This window comes from Chelonoidis abingdonii, chromosome 9 (genome assembly GCF_003597395.2).
Source record: "Chelonoidis abingdonii isolate Lonesome George chromosome 9, CheloAbing_2.0, whole genome shotgun sequence".
NCBI classification, from domain to species: domain Eukaryota; kingdom Metazoa; phylum Chordata; order Testudines; family Testudinidae; genus Chelonoidis; species Chelonoidis abingdonii.
Genome location: NC_133777.1, coordinates 18243562 through 18256167, shown reverse-complemented (window position 1 = coordinate 18256167; position 12606 = coordinate 18243562). Strand labels below are relative to the sequence as shown.

Sequence of the window (12606 nt, the reverse complement as noted above, 5' to 3'; positions counted from 1 at the left end):
CTGGAGTTGCTAGGGTAAAAGTTCTCCGACGAACGTGCACGCGCGGCGCGTACACCTACTGGAATGGATATGAGCAACACATCTTGAAGAACAACAGTTACAAAGGTGAGTAACCGTGTTTTTTTGTTCTTCTGTTTTTACTCTAATCATGCAGTTATTGTCTTATTAGGTTTTTCTTACTATTAGCGGTGGGATAACAAGAACATCAAACAGAAGTGCAATTTTAAGTTGATCATATCCCTTTTAAAATTAAGGGGTCAGAATTTTTGTGCTGGCTTTTTTTAAAGGGGTGCACTTTCAAGCCACCATATAATTGCATCCACATTTTTGCAAATGCAGTGAATTGTGGGCACTGATATTACCAGTGAGACATCTACTTAGGAGGCCACATTGAGGATGTCGGTTTTCCCCTTCTGTTAAGCCTTTTGTGATGGTGCTTTAAATGCAGGAATCAACATAATGGCTATTTAATATGTGTTGTATACAGTATTCGTGTTTGAAAGCCCCGGTTCAAAGCACATTGAAGTCTTTGGGAATCTTGTTACAGAGAATTACTAATTCTAATACATATGGCTTCCACGATCCCATCAGGACAGTGAGAGCAAAGCCTTTGGTGATACTGGTCTGCTCCTGCTACTGAGAGGAGAAAAATATTCCCTCTGAGGGTTCCAGTTTTGAGAGATGTTGGTATAGGCACTTGCCTCAGGTGTGCTACTGTGCTACATTTGGGATGATTATTGGCATTCATTAGCTAAGAAGTCCTGCTACGAGATATTAACATTTCAGCGTAGCCAAGGGTACGAAATTGTTTAGAGAACCTTCAGTGACACCATACGTCCTTGCATGCAGTCGGTTTCTCATTTTAAGGGGAAAAAATTAAAAATAAATATCAAGCAAAGAAATGTAATTCGTCTCCATATTTTGTTTCTTTAATTAATAAATTAACAAGCTTTTAAAAATTATCGCAAGTTTGATGGCTCATATTGACCATGTTTACTTTATTGTTTTATCTTAAAGCTTGAATATAAAGTGTCTTTTCCTGTCAGTTTTCTCTTTTCTTGATTTAACAATCATCAGTTCCCCTGCTTCTTGCATTGAATCAAACTGAAATCAACATAACTGGACTTATTTTAATAATTACTTTGACAGATATTTTAAAAATAAAATGGACCCTATAGTATTTGCAAGACTCTCTGTTGTAAATCTGTAAAATGGGTACAACAATTGCCCATCTCTAAAGGTGGGGGGATAGGCTTAGTTAACTAATATTTGTAAAGTAGTAGTGTGTTGATGCAGTTTTTATCGTGCTGTAGCTACTTCTGTCTGAATTTGTATTGACCTTGTACACATGCTCTGACTATAAAGCACTTTAAATTATTTGGCTGAAAGGTTCTGTGTAAATACAAAGTAACTGTAGAAGTATTATCACACTAGATTGCACCGTAACTTTTTGCTTCCAAAGTTTTAAAAGTTTTGACAGGAAGTATACATTTGAGCTTTGCGCATGTTGAAGTGTATTACCCATAATTCAATATGCATTTTCAAACAAAAGCAAAACTTTTAGACCTTTAAAGACATCTAAATGGATTCGCTTCTCAGAGGACACAATCCAAAATGGCAGCTAGGATTTATTAGACTTGGAAAAACCTGATGTTTTTCTTTATGGGGCTGAAGCACTTTTAACATAATGATACTGTATGTAATGCTTTTTGATATTAAAGACAACATAGATAGTGGGAAAAATGGTGTGGTACCTTTTTAGTTGATTTAAAATATAAAGAAGGTCTGAAAGTAGTGTGGGCTTTTTGTTGTTGTTGTTTTTAACTTAGAAAGATCAGGCTCTGCCTGTCTTGTTTGCTGGAGGTTTCCTTAAAGGAGCAGAGAAATGGAGAGAGAATTTTATTGAAGGCAGGGGTGTTGACTCTTTAACAAAGATATTTTTCTTCTAAATTGTGTATGAGGTTTTTGAGTTGAATAGAGGTTAACAAAAACAAACACACACAGAACAAAGGATTTGAAAAGTTCTGAACAAGCCATTACCTTTGGCTCTTCAATTACTCAGCACTTCTTGTCATAATCTTACTAGTTTTCTAGTTCTCCATAGAGTATTCTTGAAAAACAAACAGGCAAGGTAAAATCAGAAATTCTGATATAAAAACAAGCTGGAAAAAACGTTTGAATTTTTAAAAAAAGTATTGTCAGGCCCACTTCTACATTGAAAAGAAGCAAAGAGCAATTGAAACCCCAGTTTTATTTTCTCATATTTTGCAGGTCACCCTTTAAACATTTTGATTTATGACTGCTATTATAGATGACATTACAGCAGTGCACATGCTATAGTTGTTTGAGATTTTGGTCATGCCAGTGGAATACAAGAACATAATTAGGCCATTGCTTGTGCAAACTGGCATGGTTCCTCCAACTTCAATAGAACTGTGCTGATTTACTCCACGCAAGGGCATGGCCCATTAGTTACGGGAGCTTATGCCACATAAATAGTAGCTGTGCTTTAATTTTGATTTCTAGCAACGAAGGTTAAATAATATTCAAAATATAATCAATTCTCAAGTACTCTTCTGTCTTTGTCACTGTTGTGTTGCCCTGGATACAGATTAGCAAATTTTAAAAGATTTTGCAACAGATCCTCAGCTGATGCAAATCTGCATAGTTTTCCCGAAGTCAATGGAGCTTGGTTTTATTCGGTTTGATTCAGTTAAGGGTCAAAAACATTGGAATACTTCCTCCTGGCCCTGGCTGAGGCGCATAAGCAGGGCAACGTAAGGAAAGCTTGCATTGCTTCTGCTCATGCTTTCTGAAACCTGTTCTGTGACTAAAGAGAGGCAGGCGTTTGATCTCTAGGGCAATCAACCTGGCACCTCTTATGAGTTCTCAGTTCACATTAAAAATTGTTTAAAAGAAAAAAAGAGCCAAAATTTAATACAAGATGCTCTATCTGTCCCCACTCTGCAGATGCACTCAGAGATGTCCTTACTATGTTTTGTTTTCAAACAGGAAAAGCCAACAACAATGTACTATGGGATGAGGACTCCATAGAGTACATGCCTGCCAACCCAGTCAGGATCGCATTTGTCTTGGTTGTTCATGGCAGAGCTTCTCGGCAGCTCCAACGCATGTTTAAGGCTATTTACCATAAAGACCATTTCTATTACATTCATGTTGACAAGGTAATATATCACTGGTTATAAATTGCCTGTCTCACCATTTGTCAATCTGTCCATTTTTGTCACCTTCTCCAATATTCTTTTTATCTCTGCTGCATACGGTATGTATCACTTTTTTTGTTTTTCTGTCTGTTCTATATTTTGTGCCTGACTGTATTTTTTGTTTTTTAAATCTTTCCTTCTGTGACTGCCTTCATTTCTCCTGATGTCTATGGTATTTGTCCATATCTGTCTGTCCTATGTTTTGTAGCGATAACTGATAAGTCATTGTACATTTAAAGTGGAATCAGTGCTCCCAGGGGTGATCAAAGAGAATAAAAGAAAGGGGGCTTTTGACACTTTCAAATTAGCTTCCACTGAATGAAGGGATGTGTTCTTTAGCACATCTTACGGAAGAAATGGCTAGCAATTGTTGAATTTTGTTGGGAGTATATTTGCTAGATAAATTATCAAATCCCAGATACCATTCACAGTTCTCAGTGTATTTTAAAAAAAACAAGGAGGAGTCCTTTTGGCACCTTAGAGACTTAACATTAAACTGACTGCAGGCTAGAATCAACTGATCTGGAAAACATCAGATTTTAAGATGTTCAGTTGGTTAGAGAACACAAGCAGGGAGGATCCTTTCATTTTATATTTTTTTCCTAGTCTGCTGAACATTTTACTTTCTTTCCCTGTAAAGCGATCCAATTATCTACACCGGAAAGTGCTCCAGTTTGCTAGCCAGTATCCGAATGTGAGAGTCACCCCTTGGCGAATGGCAACTATCTGGGGAGGAGCAAGTCTTCTGTCCACCTATCTACAGAGTATGAGGGATTTAATTGAGATGAATGACTGGCCCTGGGATTTCTTCATTAATCTTAGTGCTGCCGACTATCCCATCAGGTATGGTGACCCCTTTTTAAAATGTGTATTTTTTCTTCATAAATGAACAATGGACTTTTAGTGAGATAAAAGCCAAACTTTTCTGTACTCTGATGCAAGAAACAGAGGAACATTTAACTGGGGCACCAGTTTCATCAGTCCCTAGCAGGAAGTTCAGTGCTGTAGCTTCTCCCTATCTCAAAAAGAAAGACGTACTTCATTGTCACTGGGTCCGGCATCAGCACTTTTGCTACTGAGGCAATGGCACCACAAGCACAAAAACATTCTGTGTGCACACTGTTTTCATGCTTGGGACTGCCTGTAGCTAAGTGACTCAGGATTGTTGATTCTTCAGTTTGTAAACCTCAAACTTGAAGAAAATTATCCCACACAGAACTCTGGTAAGCAGTTTGCTACAGTTGAACTTTGTGTTTCAAGAAATTTGGATGATATGCATATAGATAGATAGATTCCATCAGAGAAATGTTGTGGTATTTCTTTTTTGGTCCTTTACTGCTCAGGATAATGATGATAAAAGTGACAAATAAGTTGCTGGGAATCATATATATCTTCAGCACCAACCGTTGCCTGAATAACTTCATTCAGATGGCATCAGACATAGAAGTTAATGGATCACCACATGACCATGCTTGTGATTCTAAGTGAAACTATAGTCTTCTTGAAGTTACAGAACTCGTGCCCCACAGCTGCATTCAATAAGTTTCACTAAACTGTGCATAAGTAGATTCTCGGTTAAAAAAATCTAAATGTGCTTAAACAGTTATTTTTAGGCTTTAAAATTATAAAGAACAGAAAATTCTCCTTTTGACTTTTTTACTCCCTACCATTTCGAAGGGAATTAAGAAAGAGGAAGTGGCTTTGTTGGGTCATTTTTCGTACATGTGATTATGTTGTAAAGTGTTCCTGATAATACTAGCACCTCATATTCCATTTGCTCTGTCATAGTCTTTCATCTCAAAAGCTTCCACAGCACCTCACAAATTACGAGCCAAACCCTGAAGTCCTTGCTCAAAAACTCTCCTTCAAGTTATGTTTGAAGTCGGTGAAAGTTTTTGCCTGAGTAAAGATATAGTGAAAACTGAATAAGGGCTTCACGATTTTGGTACCATACATATCCATTACCAGTGAAATGCAGCCAGCTCTGTGGACGTGTGCAGCAACCAGGAAAGTAACTTGAAAGAGTAAGAACCTTAGAGAATGTGTGTGTGATCTGAATGCAAGAATTTGAAATAGGAACTCCAGATTTTTAATGTTGGATGATTGAGACCCTTTCTGTAGCCTTGGGGAAGTCTCTTAACAAATATGACTCATCATTCCACCTCTCAAGTGGCAACAATAATGATCACCTACCTGCATCCCTCACTTAGTTGTTTAGGAGGACTAAATTGTTTCTTCATCTAGAGTACTTTCAAGCTAAGGAGTGCTATACTGATCCCAAGCAGTAGTGTAATGGAAGGCACAGCACACCAATGGTGAGGGGAGATGATAGGGGAGATATGGTCCAAGGACACCCTTTACAGGGTTGCAGATTCTAGGGACCTGGAGAGGGATGAGTCAGATATTAGGTGCTAGAGCTCTGAAAGTACAGTGTAACTAGTTCAGAGTTATTCTAATAGCTGCATCTTGTTAGCTCTAACCATGATATAAGGGCAGAGGAACTAGAGACTGGAATTTTATGGTGACATCATGTCAGCTCGAAAGTCTGCACAGGGGCATCTATTATGAGATTGGGGCCATGATCAGTAACATTCTGTAGTAAATTATTGCCCTCTGGGGTAAGTTAAAATAGCTTGGTTGGTAATTTATAAATATGGCCATAAACTGTCCCATAATGTATAGCTGAGACTTTGGCTGGCCCTATCTTAATAGAGTCACAATTATAATATAGTGTTATTAAACATTTTTTTTCAATAGTGGAAGCTCTAAACAAGTGCAGTTAAAGTGTAGACATTACACATTTTTCTTCCCAGCAATGGAAATTATCGTGAAGTTCCACTTCTCTGTTGTTTTGAAATTGCATCTGGGTTCTCAACTATAGGTCGTTGGTTGGAAGTGCACACTTCCCATTTCTGTCAAAATACTCAAATTTCAGAATTTACACAAACATGACAAACATCTAGAAGCTGCACTTCAAAGAACACTCTTTATTTTTAAATGTTGTTTTCATTAATAACTGAGATATAGGTGCAGTTAAAAGAAATTAAAATACTTTTAGCATTATAAACCCTGTAAAATGTTATCCCATCAAAAATATATTCAAATATATGAATATGCAATATTCATTTTCAAAGTGGAGATGCTGTAAAATGGTGTTCTTCACAATCTTAGAAAGACATTTCCTCCACAGTTGTAGACCATATCGGAAGCGCCATGTTATTCCAAGAAATAACAAGAAAAGGATTTGAGGTTTTTTTTTTTTCTTTCAGATGCCATACTGATTTGCCAGCTAATAGACTAAAAGCAGTTTACACTTCTTACTCTGGTTCGCTATATTGCAATTGTTTTGTTAGGTTTCCCAGCATAAGAACCTATGAATTTTGTGGATTAATATATTTTATCCAGGGCAGCTCCACACTAAGCTTTCGCTTCCCATCTGTCATCCCATCTGTGACACTGAAACCCCTGCTCCTTCTCTTCTGATAGATGCATGCTAAGCCAACTTTGTGAGACAGCACAACACACGCTATAGAGCAGGGTCAGCACGATCTTTATATTGTGAAGCCCAGATCTCTCTGACGAATTGCCTGGTGTGTTCATGGGTTACATTACAGTTGCAGGTATCTCTTTCTCATTTATCCCCACAAGAATCGTTCAGAGGTGGGTACTGAAAATTATTAGAGGCATGAGAAGATACCCCATGAGAGGTCAATGAGAAGACTGGGACTCTTCAATTTAGAGAAGTGACCATAGGCGCCAACTTTGGGCATGCTCCGGGGCTGGAGCACCCACAGGGAAAAAATTAGTGGGGGCTCTGCACCCACTGGCAGCCAAGCTCCCCTCACCCACCACTCCTCCTCCTTCTCCTTCCCCTTCCCTGAGCACACCGCATCCCCGCTCCTCCACCTACCTCCCAGTGCTTCCCGCCTGGCCGCCGCCAAACAGCTGTTTGGCAGCGTTAGCACGCTCCAGGAGGGAGAGGGAGGAGCAGGAACACGGCACGCTCAGGGGAGGAGGTGGGGCCAGGGCAGGGATTTGGGGAAGGAGTTGGAATAGGGGAGGGGGGGGGGACAGAGTTGGGGCAGGGACTTCGTTAAGGGGTTGGAATGGGGGAGGGGCAGGGGTGGGAAGATTCAGGGAAAGAAGGGGGCTTCATGGAAGGTGTGGAGTGGCAGCTGGGGCAGAGAGATGGATCGAGCGCCCACGGGAAAGAGGGGAAGTCGGCACCTATGGAGTGGCAAGTAAGAGGGAATATAATAGATATGTGTAAAACAATGAATGGGCTAGAGAAGGTAAACTAAGTGTTCCTGCTAACCGTTTCCTCATACGCTAATGCTTAGACTATAAGCTCTTGGGGCAGGAACTGTCTTTTTGATTTGTCTTTGTACAATACCCAGCACAACAGGATCCTGGACCATGACTGGGACTCCTGAATGCTACTGCAATGCAAGTCATAATAATGAATTCAGTACAACAAAGAAACATTTAGCCAAATTCATTAGCAAAACACTTTCCTTTAATCACTAAGCAATTGGCAATTTGAGTCCTACATGAAATGATTGGTTAGTGTCCGATTCTCAGCAGCATGGACCAATATTATAACTGGCACCCTTGTTAACATCCTAAGTGCCAAGCTCAGAGATTAATTGCCAGGAAACTGTACTACACACTCACTCATAGAAGTGATCCTTTCAGGGCAGGAGGGGTCAGTGTGGGGAACCTGTAATTGTCTCTCCTTCCAATGTAGTTTTTGTCTGAGTAGAGGACATCAATCTTCAGAGAGATCCCTTTCAAAACCACTAGAGTCAGTCAAAAATAAAAGAAACCAACACACACCTGCCCTTTATTTCAGCATCATTCCTATTGCCACTTTGTTATCATGATCTAAAAGTCATTTCCAATGGGAACCCTCGTTAGCAGAACCCAATGGAAAAGCTATCAATGCCTTTAACCTCTTATTTTCTATGGGTACATATTTGCATTATTTATTGTTTCATACAGACCACATCAGGCAGTCATTCTTATGTTTAGGGACTGAAATTTCACTCTTGACAAGATGAACTACAGTAGGGCACCTACTGATGTTGAATGTTTAATGTACATTGCAAGAATCTTTAGATAATGTGGCAGGTGGAGTGTTGTTCCTCTCAGATTAAGAAGTTAAGTGAGATGATTTAACCGTGAGTGTCATGTCAATGCTTCTCTGGGCACAGTGCTTATGTAAAACATAAAAAGTAATGAAACAGTTAAAAATATTTATAGTTTGCAGTAAAACAGTCTACATCACCAACAGGATCAGCAGATTCTGATTGCCAGCTAATGCTTGGTCTTTAATTAAAGATCAAATGAAGTTATTACCGGAAGTCTTGGAAACACTTTAGAGAGAGATTTGCGTATTGTAAGTGTCCATAGTACAGGTTTCTCCACATTCTAGACTATTATGAACAATGAGGGGCAAGAAATACCACCCTTTTATTTTAAAAAAATTGGTGTGTATAGTGCTTGTCACAATATGACCACGATCCCTGATTGGGCCCCCTATCACCACTGTAATACAAAAAGTAAATAATACTATGTGAGTATCTGCATTTAGTATAAGGACATATCTTGCATGAGGAGACCATTTCTGCCTTCGGGAAAGCAATTAGGGTTATTGATTCTATTCAGGAGTTCAGCTCAGACTTCTATCATGTGGAATAGTCTCCAGAGTGGAGCGATAGGATCCTAGTACATTTTAAAAGTTGCCTGGGAGAAAATATAGGGAGTAATCTTGTTACAATAGATGCTGAAGTCAGTGGAATTTAGTAGATTACCAGTACTCCTCAGAATCAGACTCATAAAGTAGGGACCAATCCTGCACTGGCTGGGGATGGTCCACTGTATGCCCCTTTTAATTCTCAGTATTTTTAATTGTATGGTATATTGTCCTCATTCCTTTGTGCACTACTCATATTCATGTCAGTGGGCAAAGCCCAAGAAGAAATCAAGAAATTTAATCAAGCACTTAAAAAAAAAAAATCTAAGAATGTTGCTTAAAATTATTTGGTATTTTGATATAGTGTTCATAATTAACAAATATTTGCAACTTTTATCCAAAGATATAAAGCTCTTTATAAACATTAATGATGCTTCTACAAAGCTGTATAGTACGAAAACCTATATCACAGATGGGTAAACAAACCCAGAAGTTAAATGGGTCTCCCAAGTGCAAATAATTACTTAACATGAAATAAGGCTCTCCTCCCTGGCTCTGTTCACTAGACCGCACTTCCAGTTGTTTAAGAGAGATGTACTATTTTTAACTGTCCCTACAACAAGCAGAGTCTTGTTTGAACAAGCACCATATCTTTCTCTAGTGGAACATTCTTCTAAGAACTGTAAGAAAGCTGTCTTCACTCACCTAGCTTCAGCAAGTCTTTCATGTCTAATCATGTATATAAAATTGTTTTATATGCTTGATATACCACGTGCCAGGAACTGCTCTCAAACACTCCCTTGGGACATGAGAAAATGAAACTTAAAACAACATGACTTTGAGAAACGTCATTATTTAGAATTCTTCTCAGTTCTGAGCAACCAGATGAAATAACCTTTTGGGAACTATATACAAAACACACCAGGCGACAAATACGGTCCTTGAAAACTGAGCAGAAGAGTGTTTGCTGGGGTGGAGAGGTCTGGGCGGTCTTTTGATTTTCAGGTCTGTTGGCAGTTGGAAATAATTTTAACCTAAGAGGGTGCAGGAAGAAAGTCAGCCTTTAGGGAAGCATTTCATCATTCTTTCCAGTTATCTTACAGGTGAGAGAACAGTCAGAGTGAATACTAGGATCCTTGTTTCGGCATTCGGCCAGATTCATCCCACATGGAAACACCAGTGACTTCAATTTTATTGAAATGACATCAGAGATTATTTTTGTTCATTCTGCCCAACTAGCCGTCATGTGGGTGGGAAATAATTTGGGTTGGAAATAATTTCTCCTCATCATTTGACCAAACTACAGAAACGTTCAGGTATTTGAGCAAATAACTAAAAATGAGAACTAGGTTTCAAACAGGTCGATTAAATCACTAAAGATACAAACAGGCTCCAACCTGCCAGAGTTGCTTCCAGGAAAGCTCTAAAATCTTCAAGGTGTTCAGCATGCAGGAGTTAAACTAACAGACGACTGGTCCAATTTAGAAATAAAATAAAAAACAGAGAGGGCCCAGTCACAGGGTATGCTGGCTCTTTAAGGGAGGTTCCCAGTCCAGCCCTGCCCTGTTTTTGGTTCACCCCAAAACAAGATACTCTAAGTCTAATAGTTCCTGGTTCTGATGGAAACTGTAGGTTTTGCAGCAAGGAATGCTGGGAAGGGAAGCTGTGTGTAAAAACTACCTTTTATGCATTGTGATGAGAGAATTGAGGGGCATAGGACCTGATGGTTTGGTTTCTCCAGTCAAAGGGCCCATTAGGAACTTTGGAAGAGCCTGAGAAGAGGTTTAGAGGTATAGTCAAAGAGCTGTGTAAAGTATTCCAAGGAATGGGAGATGTGTGGCTAGAAATCCAGGGTCCCAAGAGGGAAATTAAAGGTCTCTAATAGAGCTTAGCCCTGTGGTGTAATGAAGTGGGAATAGTTTTTGGATGAAGCAGACAGTTGTTCTGTTATTTAGGGCTCCACAGCTATAGATCATGGAGGAGAATGTGAGGGGCACAAGGGGAGTGTTATACCCCAGTAGGGGAAGAGATTGACAGATCCTTGCGGGAGGGCTGTGACCCATGGGAAGAGACTGAGTGAAGACTTGGGTCTTTTGGTTTTGTTTTGCACTTTCATTTCACTGGAAGGGAGCAGGAGGGGCTGAGCTTCCAGTGAGATTGTTCAGCTACCCAGCCAAGGAGAGAAAATGAGGCATGGCCACATCTCCACCATGAGCCCACTGTTACTGGAGCAACTGTGGTACAAGTGACATTCGCTGTTATATTTCAGCTTCTATCTGAAACATTTACTAATTTGGTTTTTCACTTCTTGGGCACCGTGCAATTTGGAGATGGATGGCCATCAACCAGAACTTTTCTCTGAGATTCAGCCCCTGCTGATGGCACACTGGACCAAGTGCAGACAATGTTTTGGTGTTCTCCAAATCCTCCTTTAGAACAATATCCTTAAATGAAACACTGGTAGGTAATATCAATACATCTAGGTGGACGTATAGATCTGGTAGCATTGCAGTAGAACAATGGTTTTCAACCTGTGATCCCCAGATCCCTGGGGGTCTGCAGACTATGTCTAAGATTTCCAAAGGGATTCACACCACCTCCATTCAATAGTTTGTAGGGGTCCGCAAATGAAAAAAGGTTGAAAACTACTGCAAAAGAACATCTGTTTAGACGCTAGTGCCTGAGATTTTTTTTTTTTATCTCTGCATAGCTGCTGACATTGTTTGCTTAGAATATCTTTATCAGGCAAGCCAGACATCAACCACTCTTAATTCTTCACAGGGAAGCTTTTATTTTATGTCCAAAAAGAACTTTATCTGTATTTTTTTCTTAAATCTGCATTCTGTTAGAATTTCAAATGTGTGCTTCTTTCTTAAACCTCAAACAGCTTCCTCACCTCTCCCCAGTGCAACAGCCATGCACTTTTGTTTGTACACATTTTTTGTTTTGTTTTTTAAACTGTCTTCTAGGTCCACATGCCCTAATCTACCAGAGCAAACAATGAGGCATTTAACATTCTGAAATGCTTGTTTTCACATGTGCTGTTCATAAGAGTTTGGAAGATGTGTTGATATGAGTATGGCTTTACCAGTTTTGTTTGTGTCTGGTGCTAAAGTAAACTTTCTTCAGCTTTGTATCTTTTCAAAGCTGAAAGGATACAACAGCCATAGTCAGGGTTTTGTTTTCTCTCCCTTCTCCACCTGCTCCCTTGGGTTGAAGGTTGTAAAGCCATTTCTGTTTTCAGAGGAGTACAGCACCTGCAGCTCCCATTGCGACTTGGTGGGTGATCAGCACCTCTGAAAATGAAACCTCAGGAGCCTGAAGTTCAGCACCAGAAAACGGATGTGCCCCAAATTAGAAGACATTTTTGGAAATCTGACCTCGATAGGGGTTAGAGATGTATTGATAAAGCACATTTTTAAAATAGCAGCACTGCTCAAAAACAGCCTTGTAATTGCAGTACTTCCTTGGCAGTACATCATCTGGTTGATTGCAGTGCTAAATGTTCAACCCTTCATCCTCTTCCTCTATAAATTCCATCATCTGAGCCAGCATCTGAGACCACTCATCTGGCAAGCTTGGCAGAGGAAGGTTCCAAATTCGAGGCTTTACAGTTTAATGGGCACTGCAGCATCTGAGTACTTGGTTGGCTTCCTGATGGGCTGGTATCTTTTCTCTCCTCTTGCT

The 12606-nt window shown here is 39.7% G+C and overlaps 1 protein-coding gene across 1 annotated transcript in view; it reads left to right on the top strand.

The window, feature by feature from the left end:
• Positions 1-12606, top strand: part of XYLT1 (xylosyltransferase 1) — a 339335-nt gene that overhangs the window by 232617 nt on the left and 94112 nt on the right. The window contains exons 4-5 of the mRNA XM_032790486.2: positions 3013-3185; positions 3865-4067. Coding sequence (XP_032646377.1) covers positions 3013-3185; positions 3865-4067 — 376 coding nt within the window. The remainder of the gene's footprint in view (positions 1-3012; positions 3186-3864; positions 4068-12606) is intronic.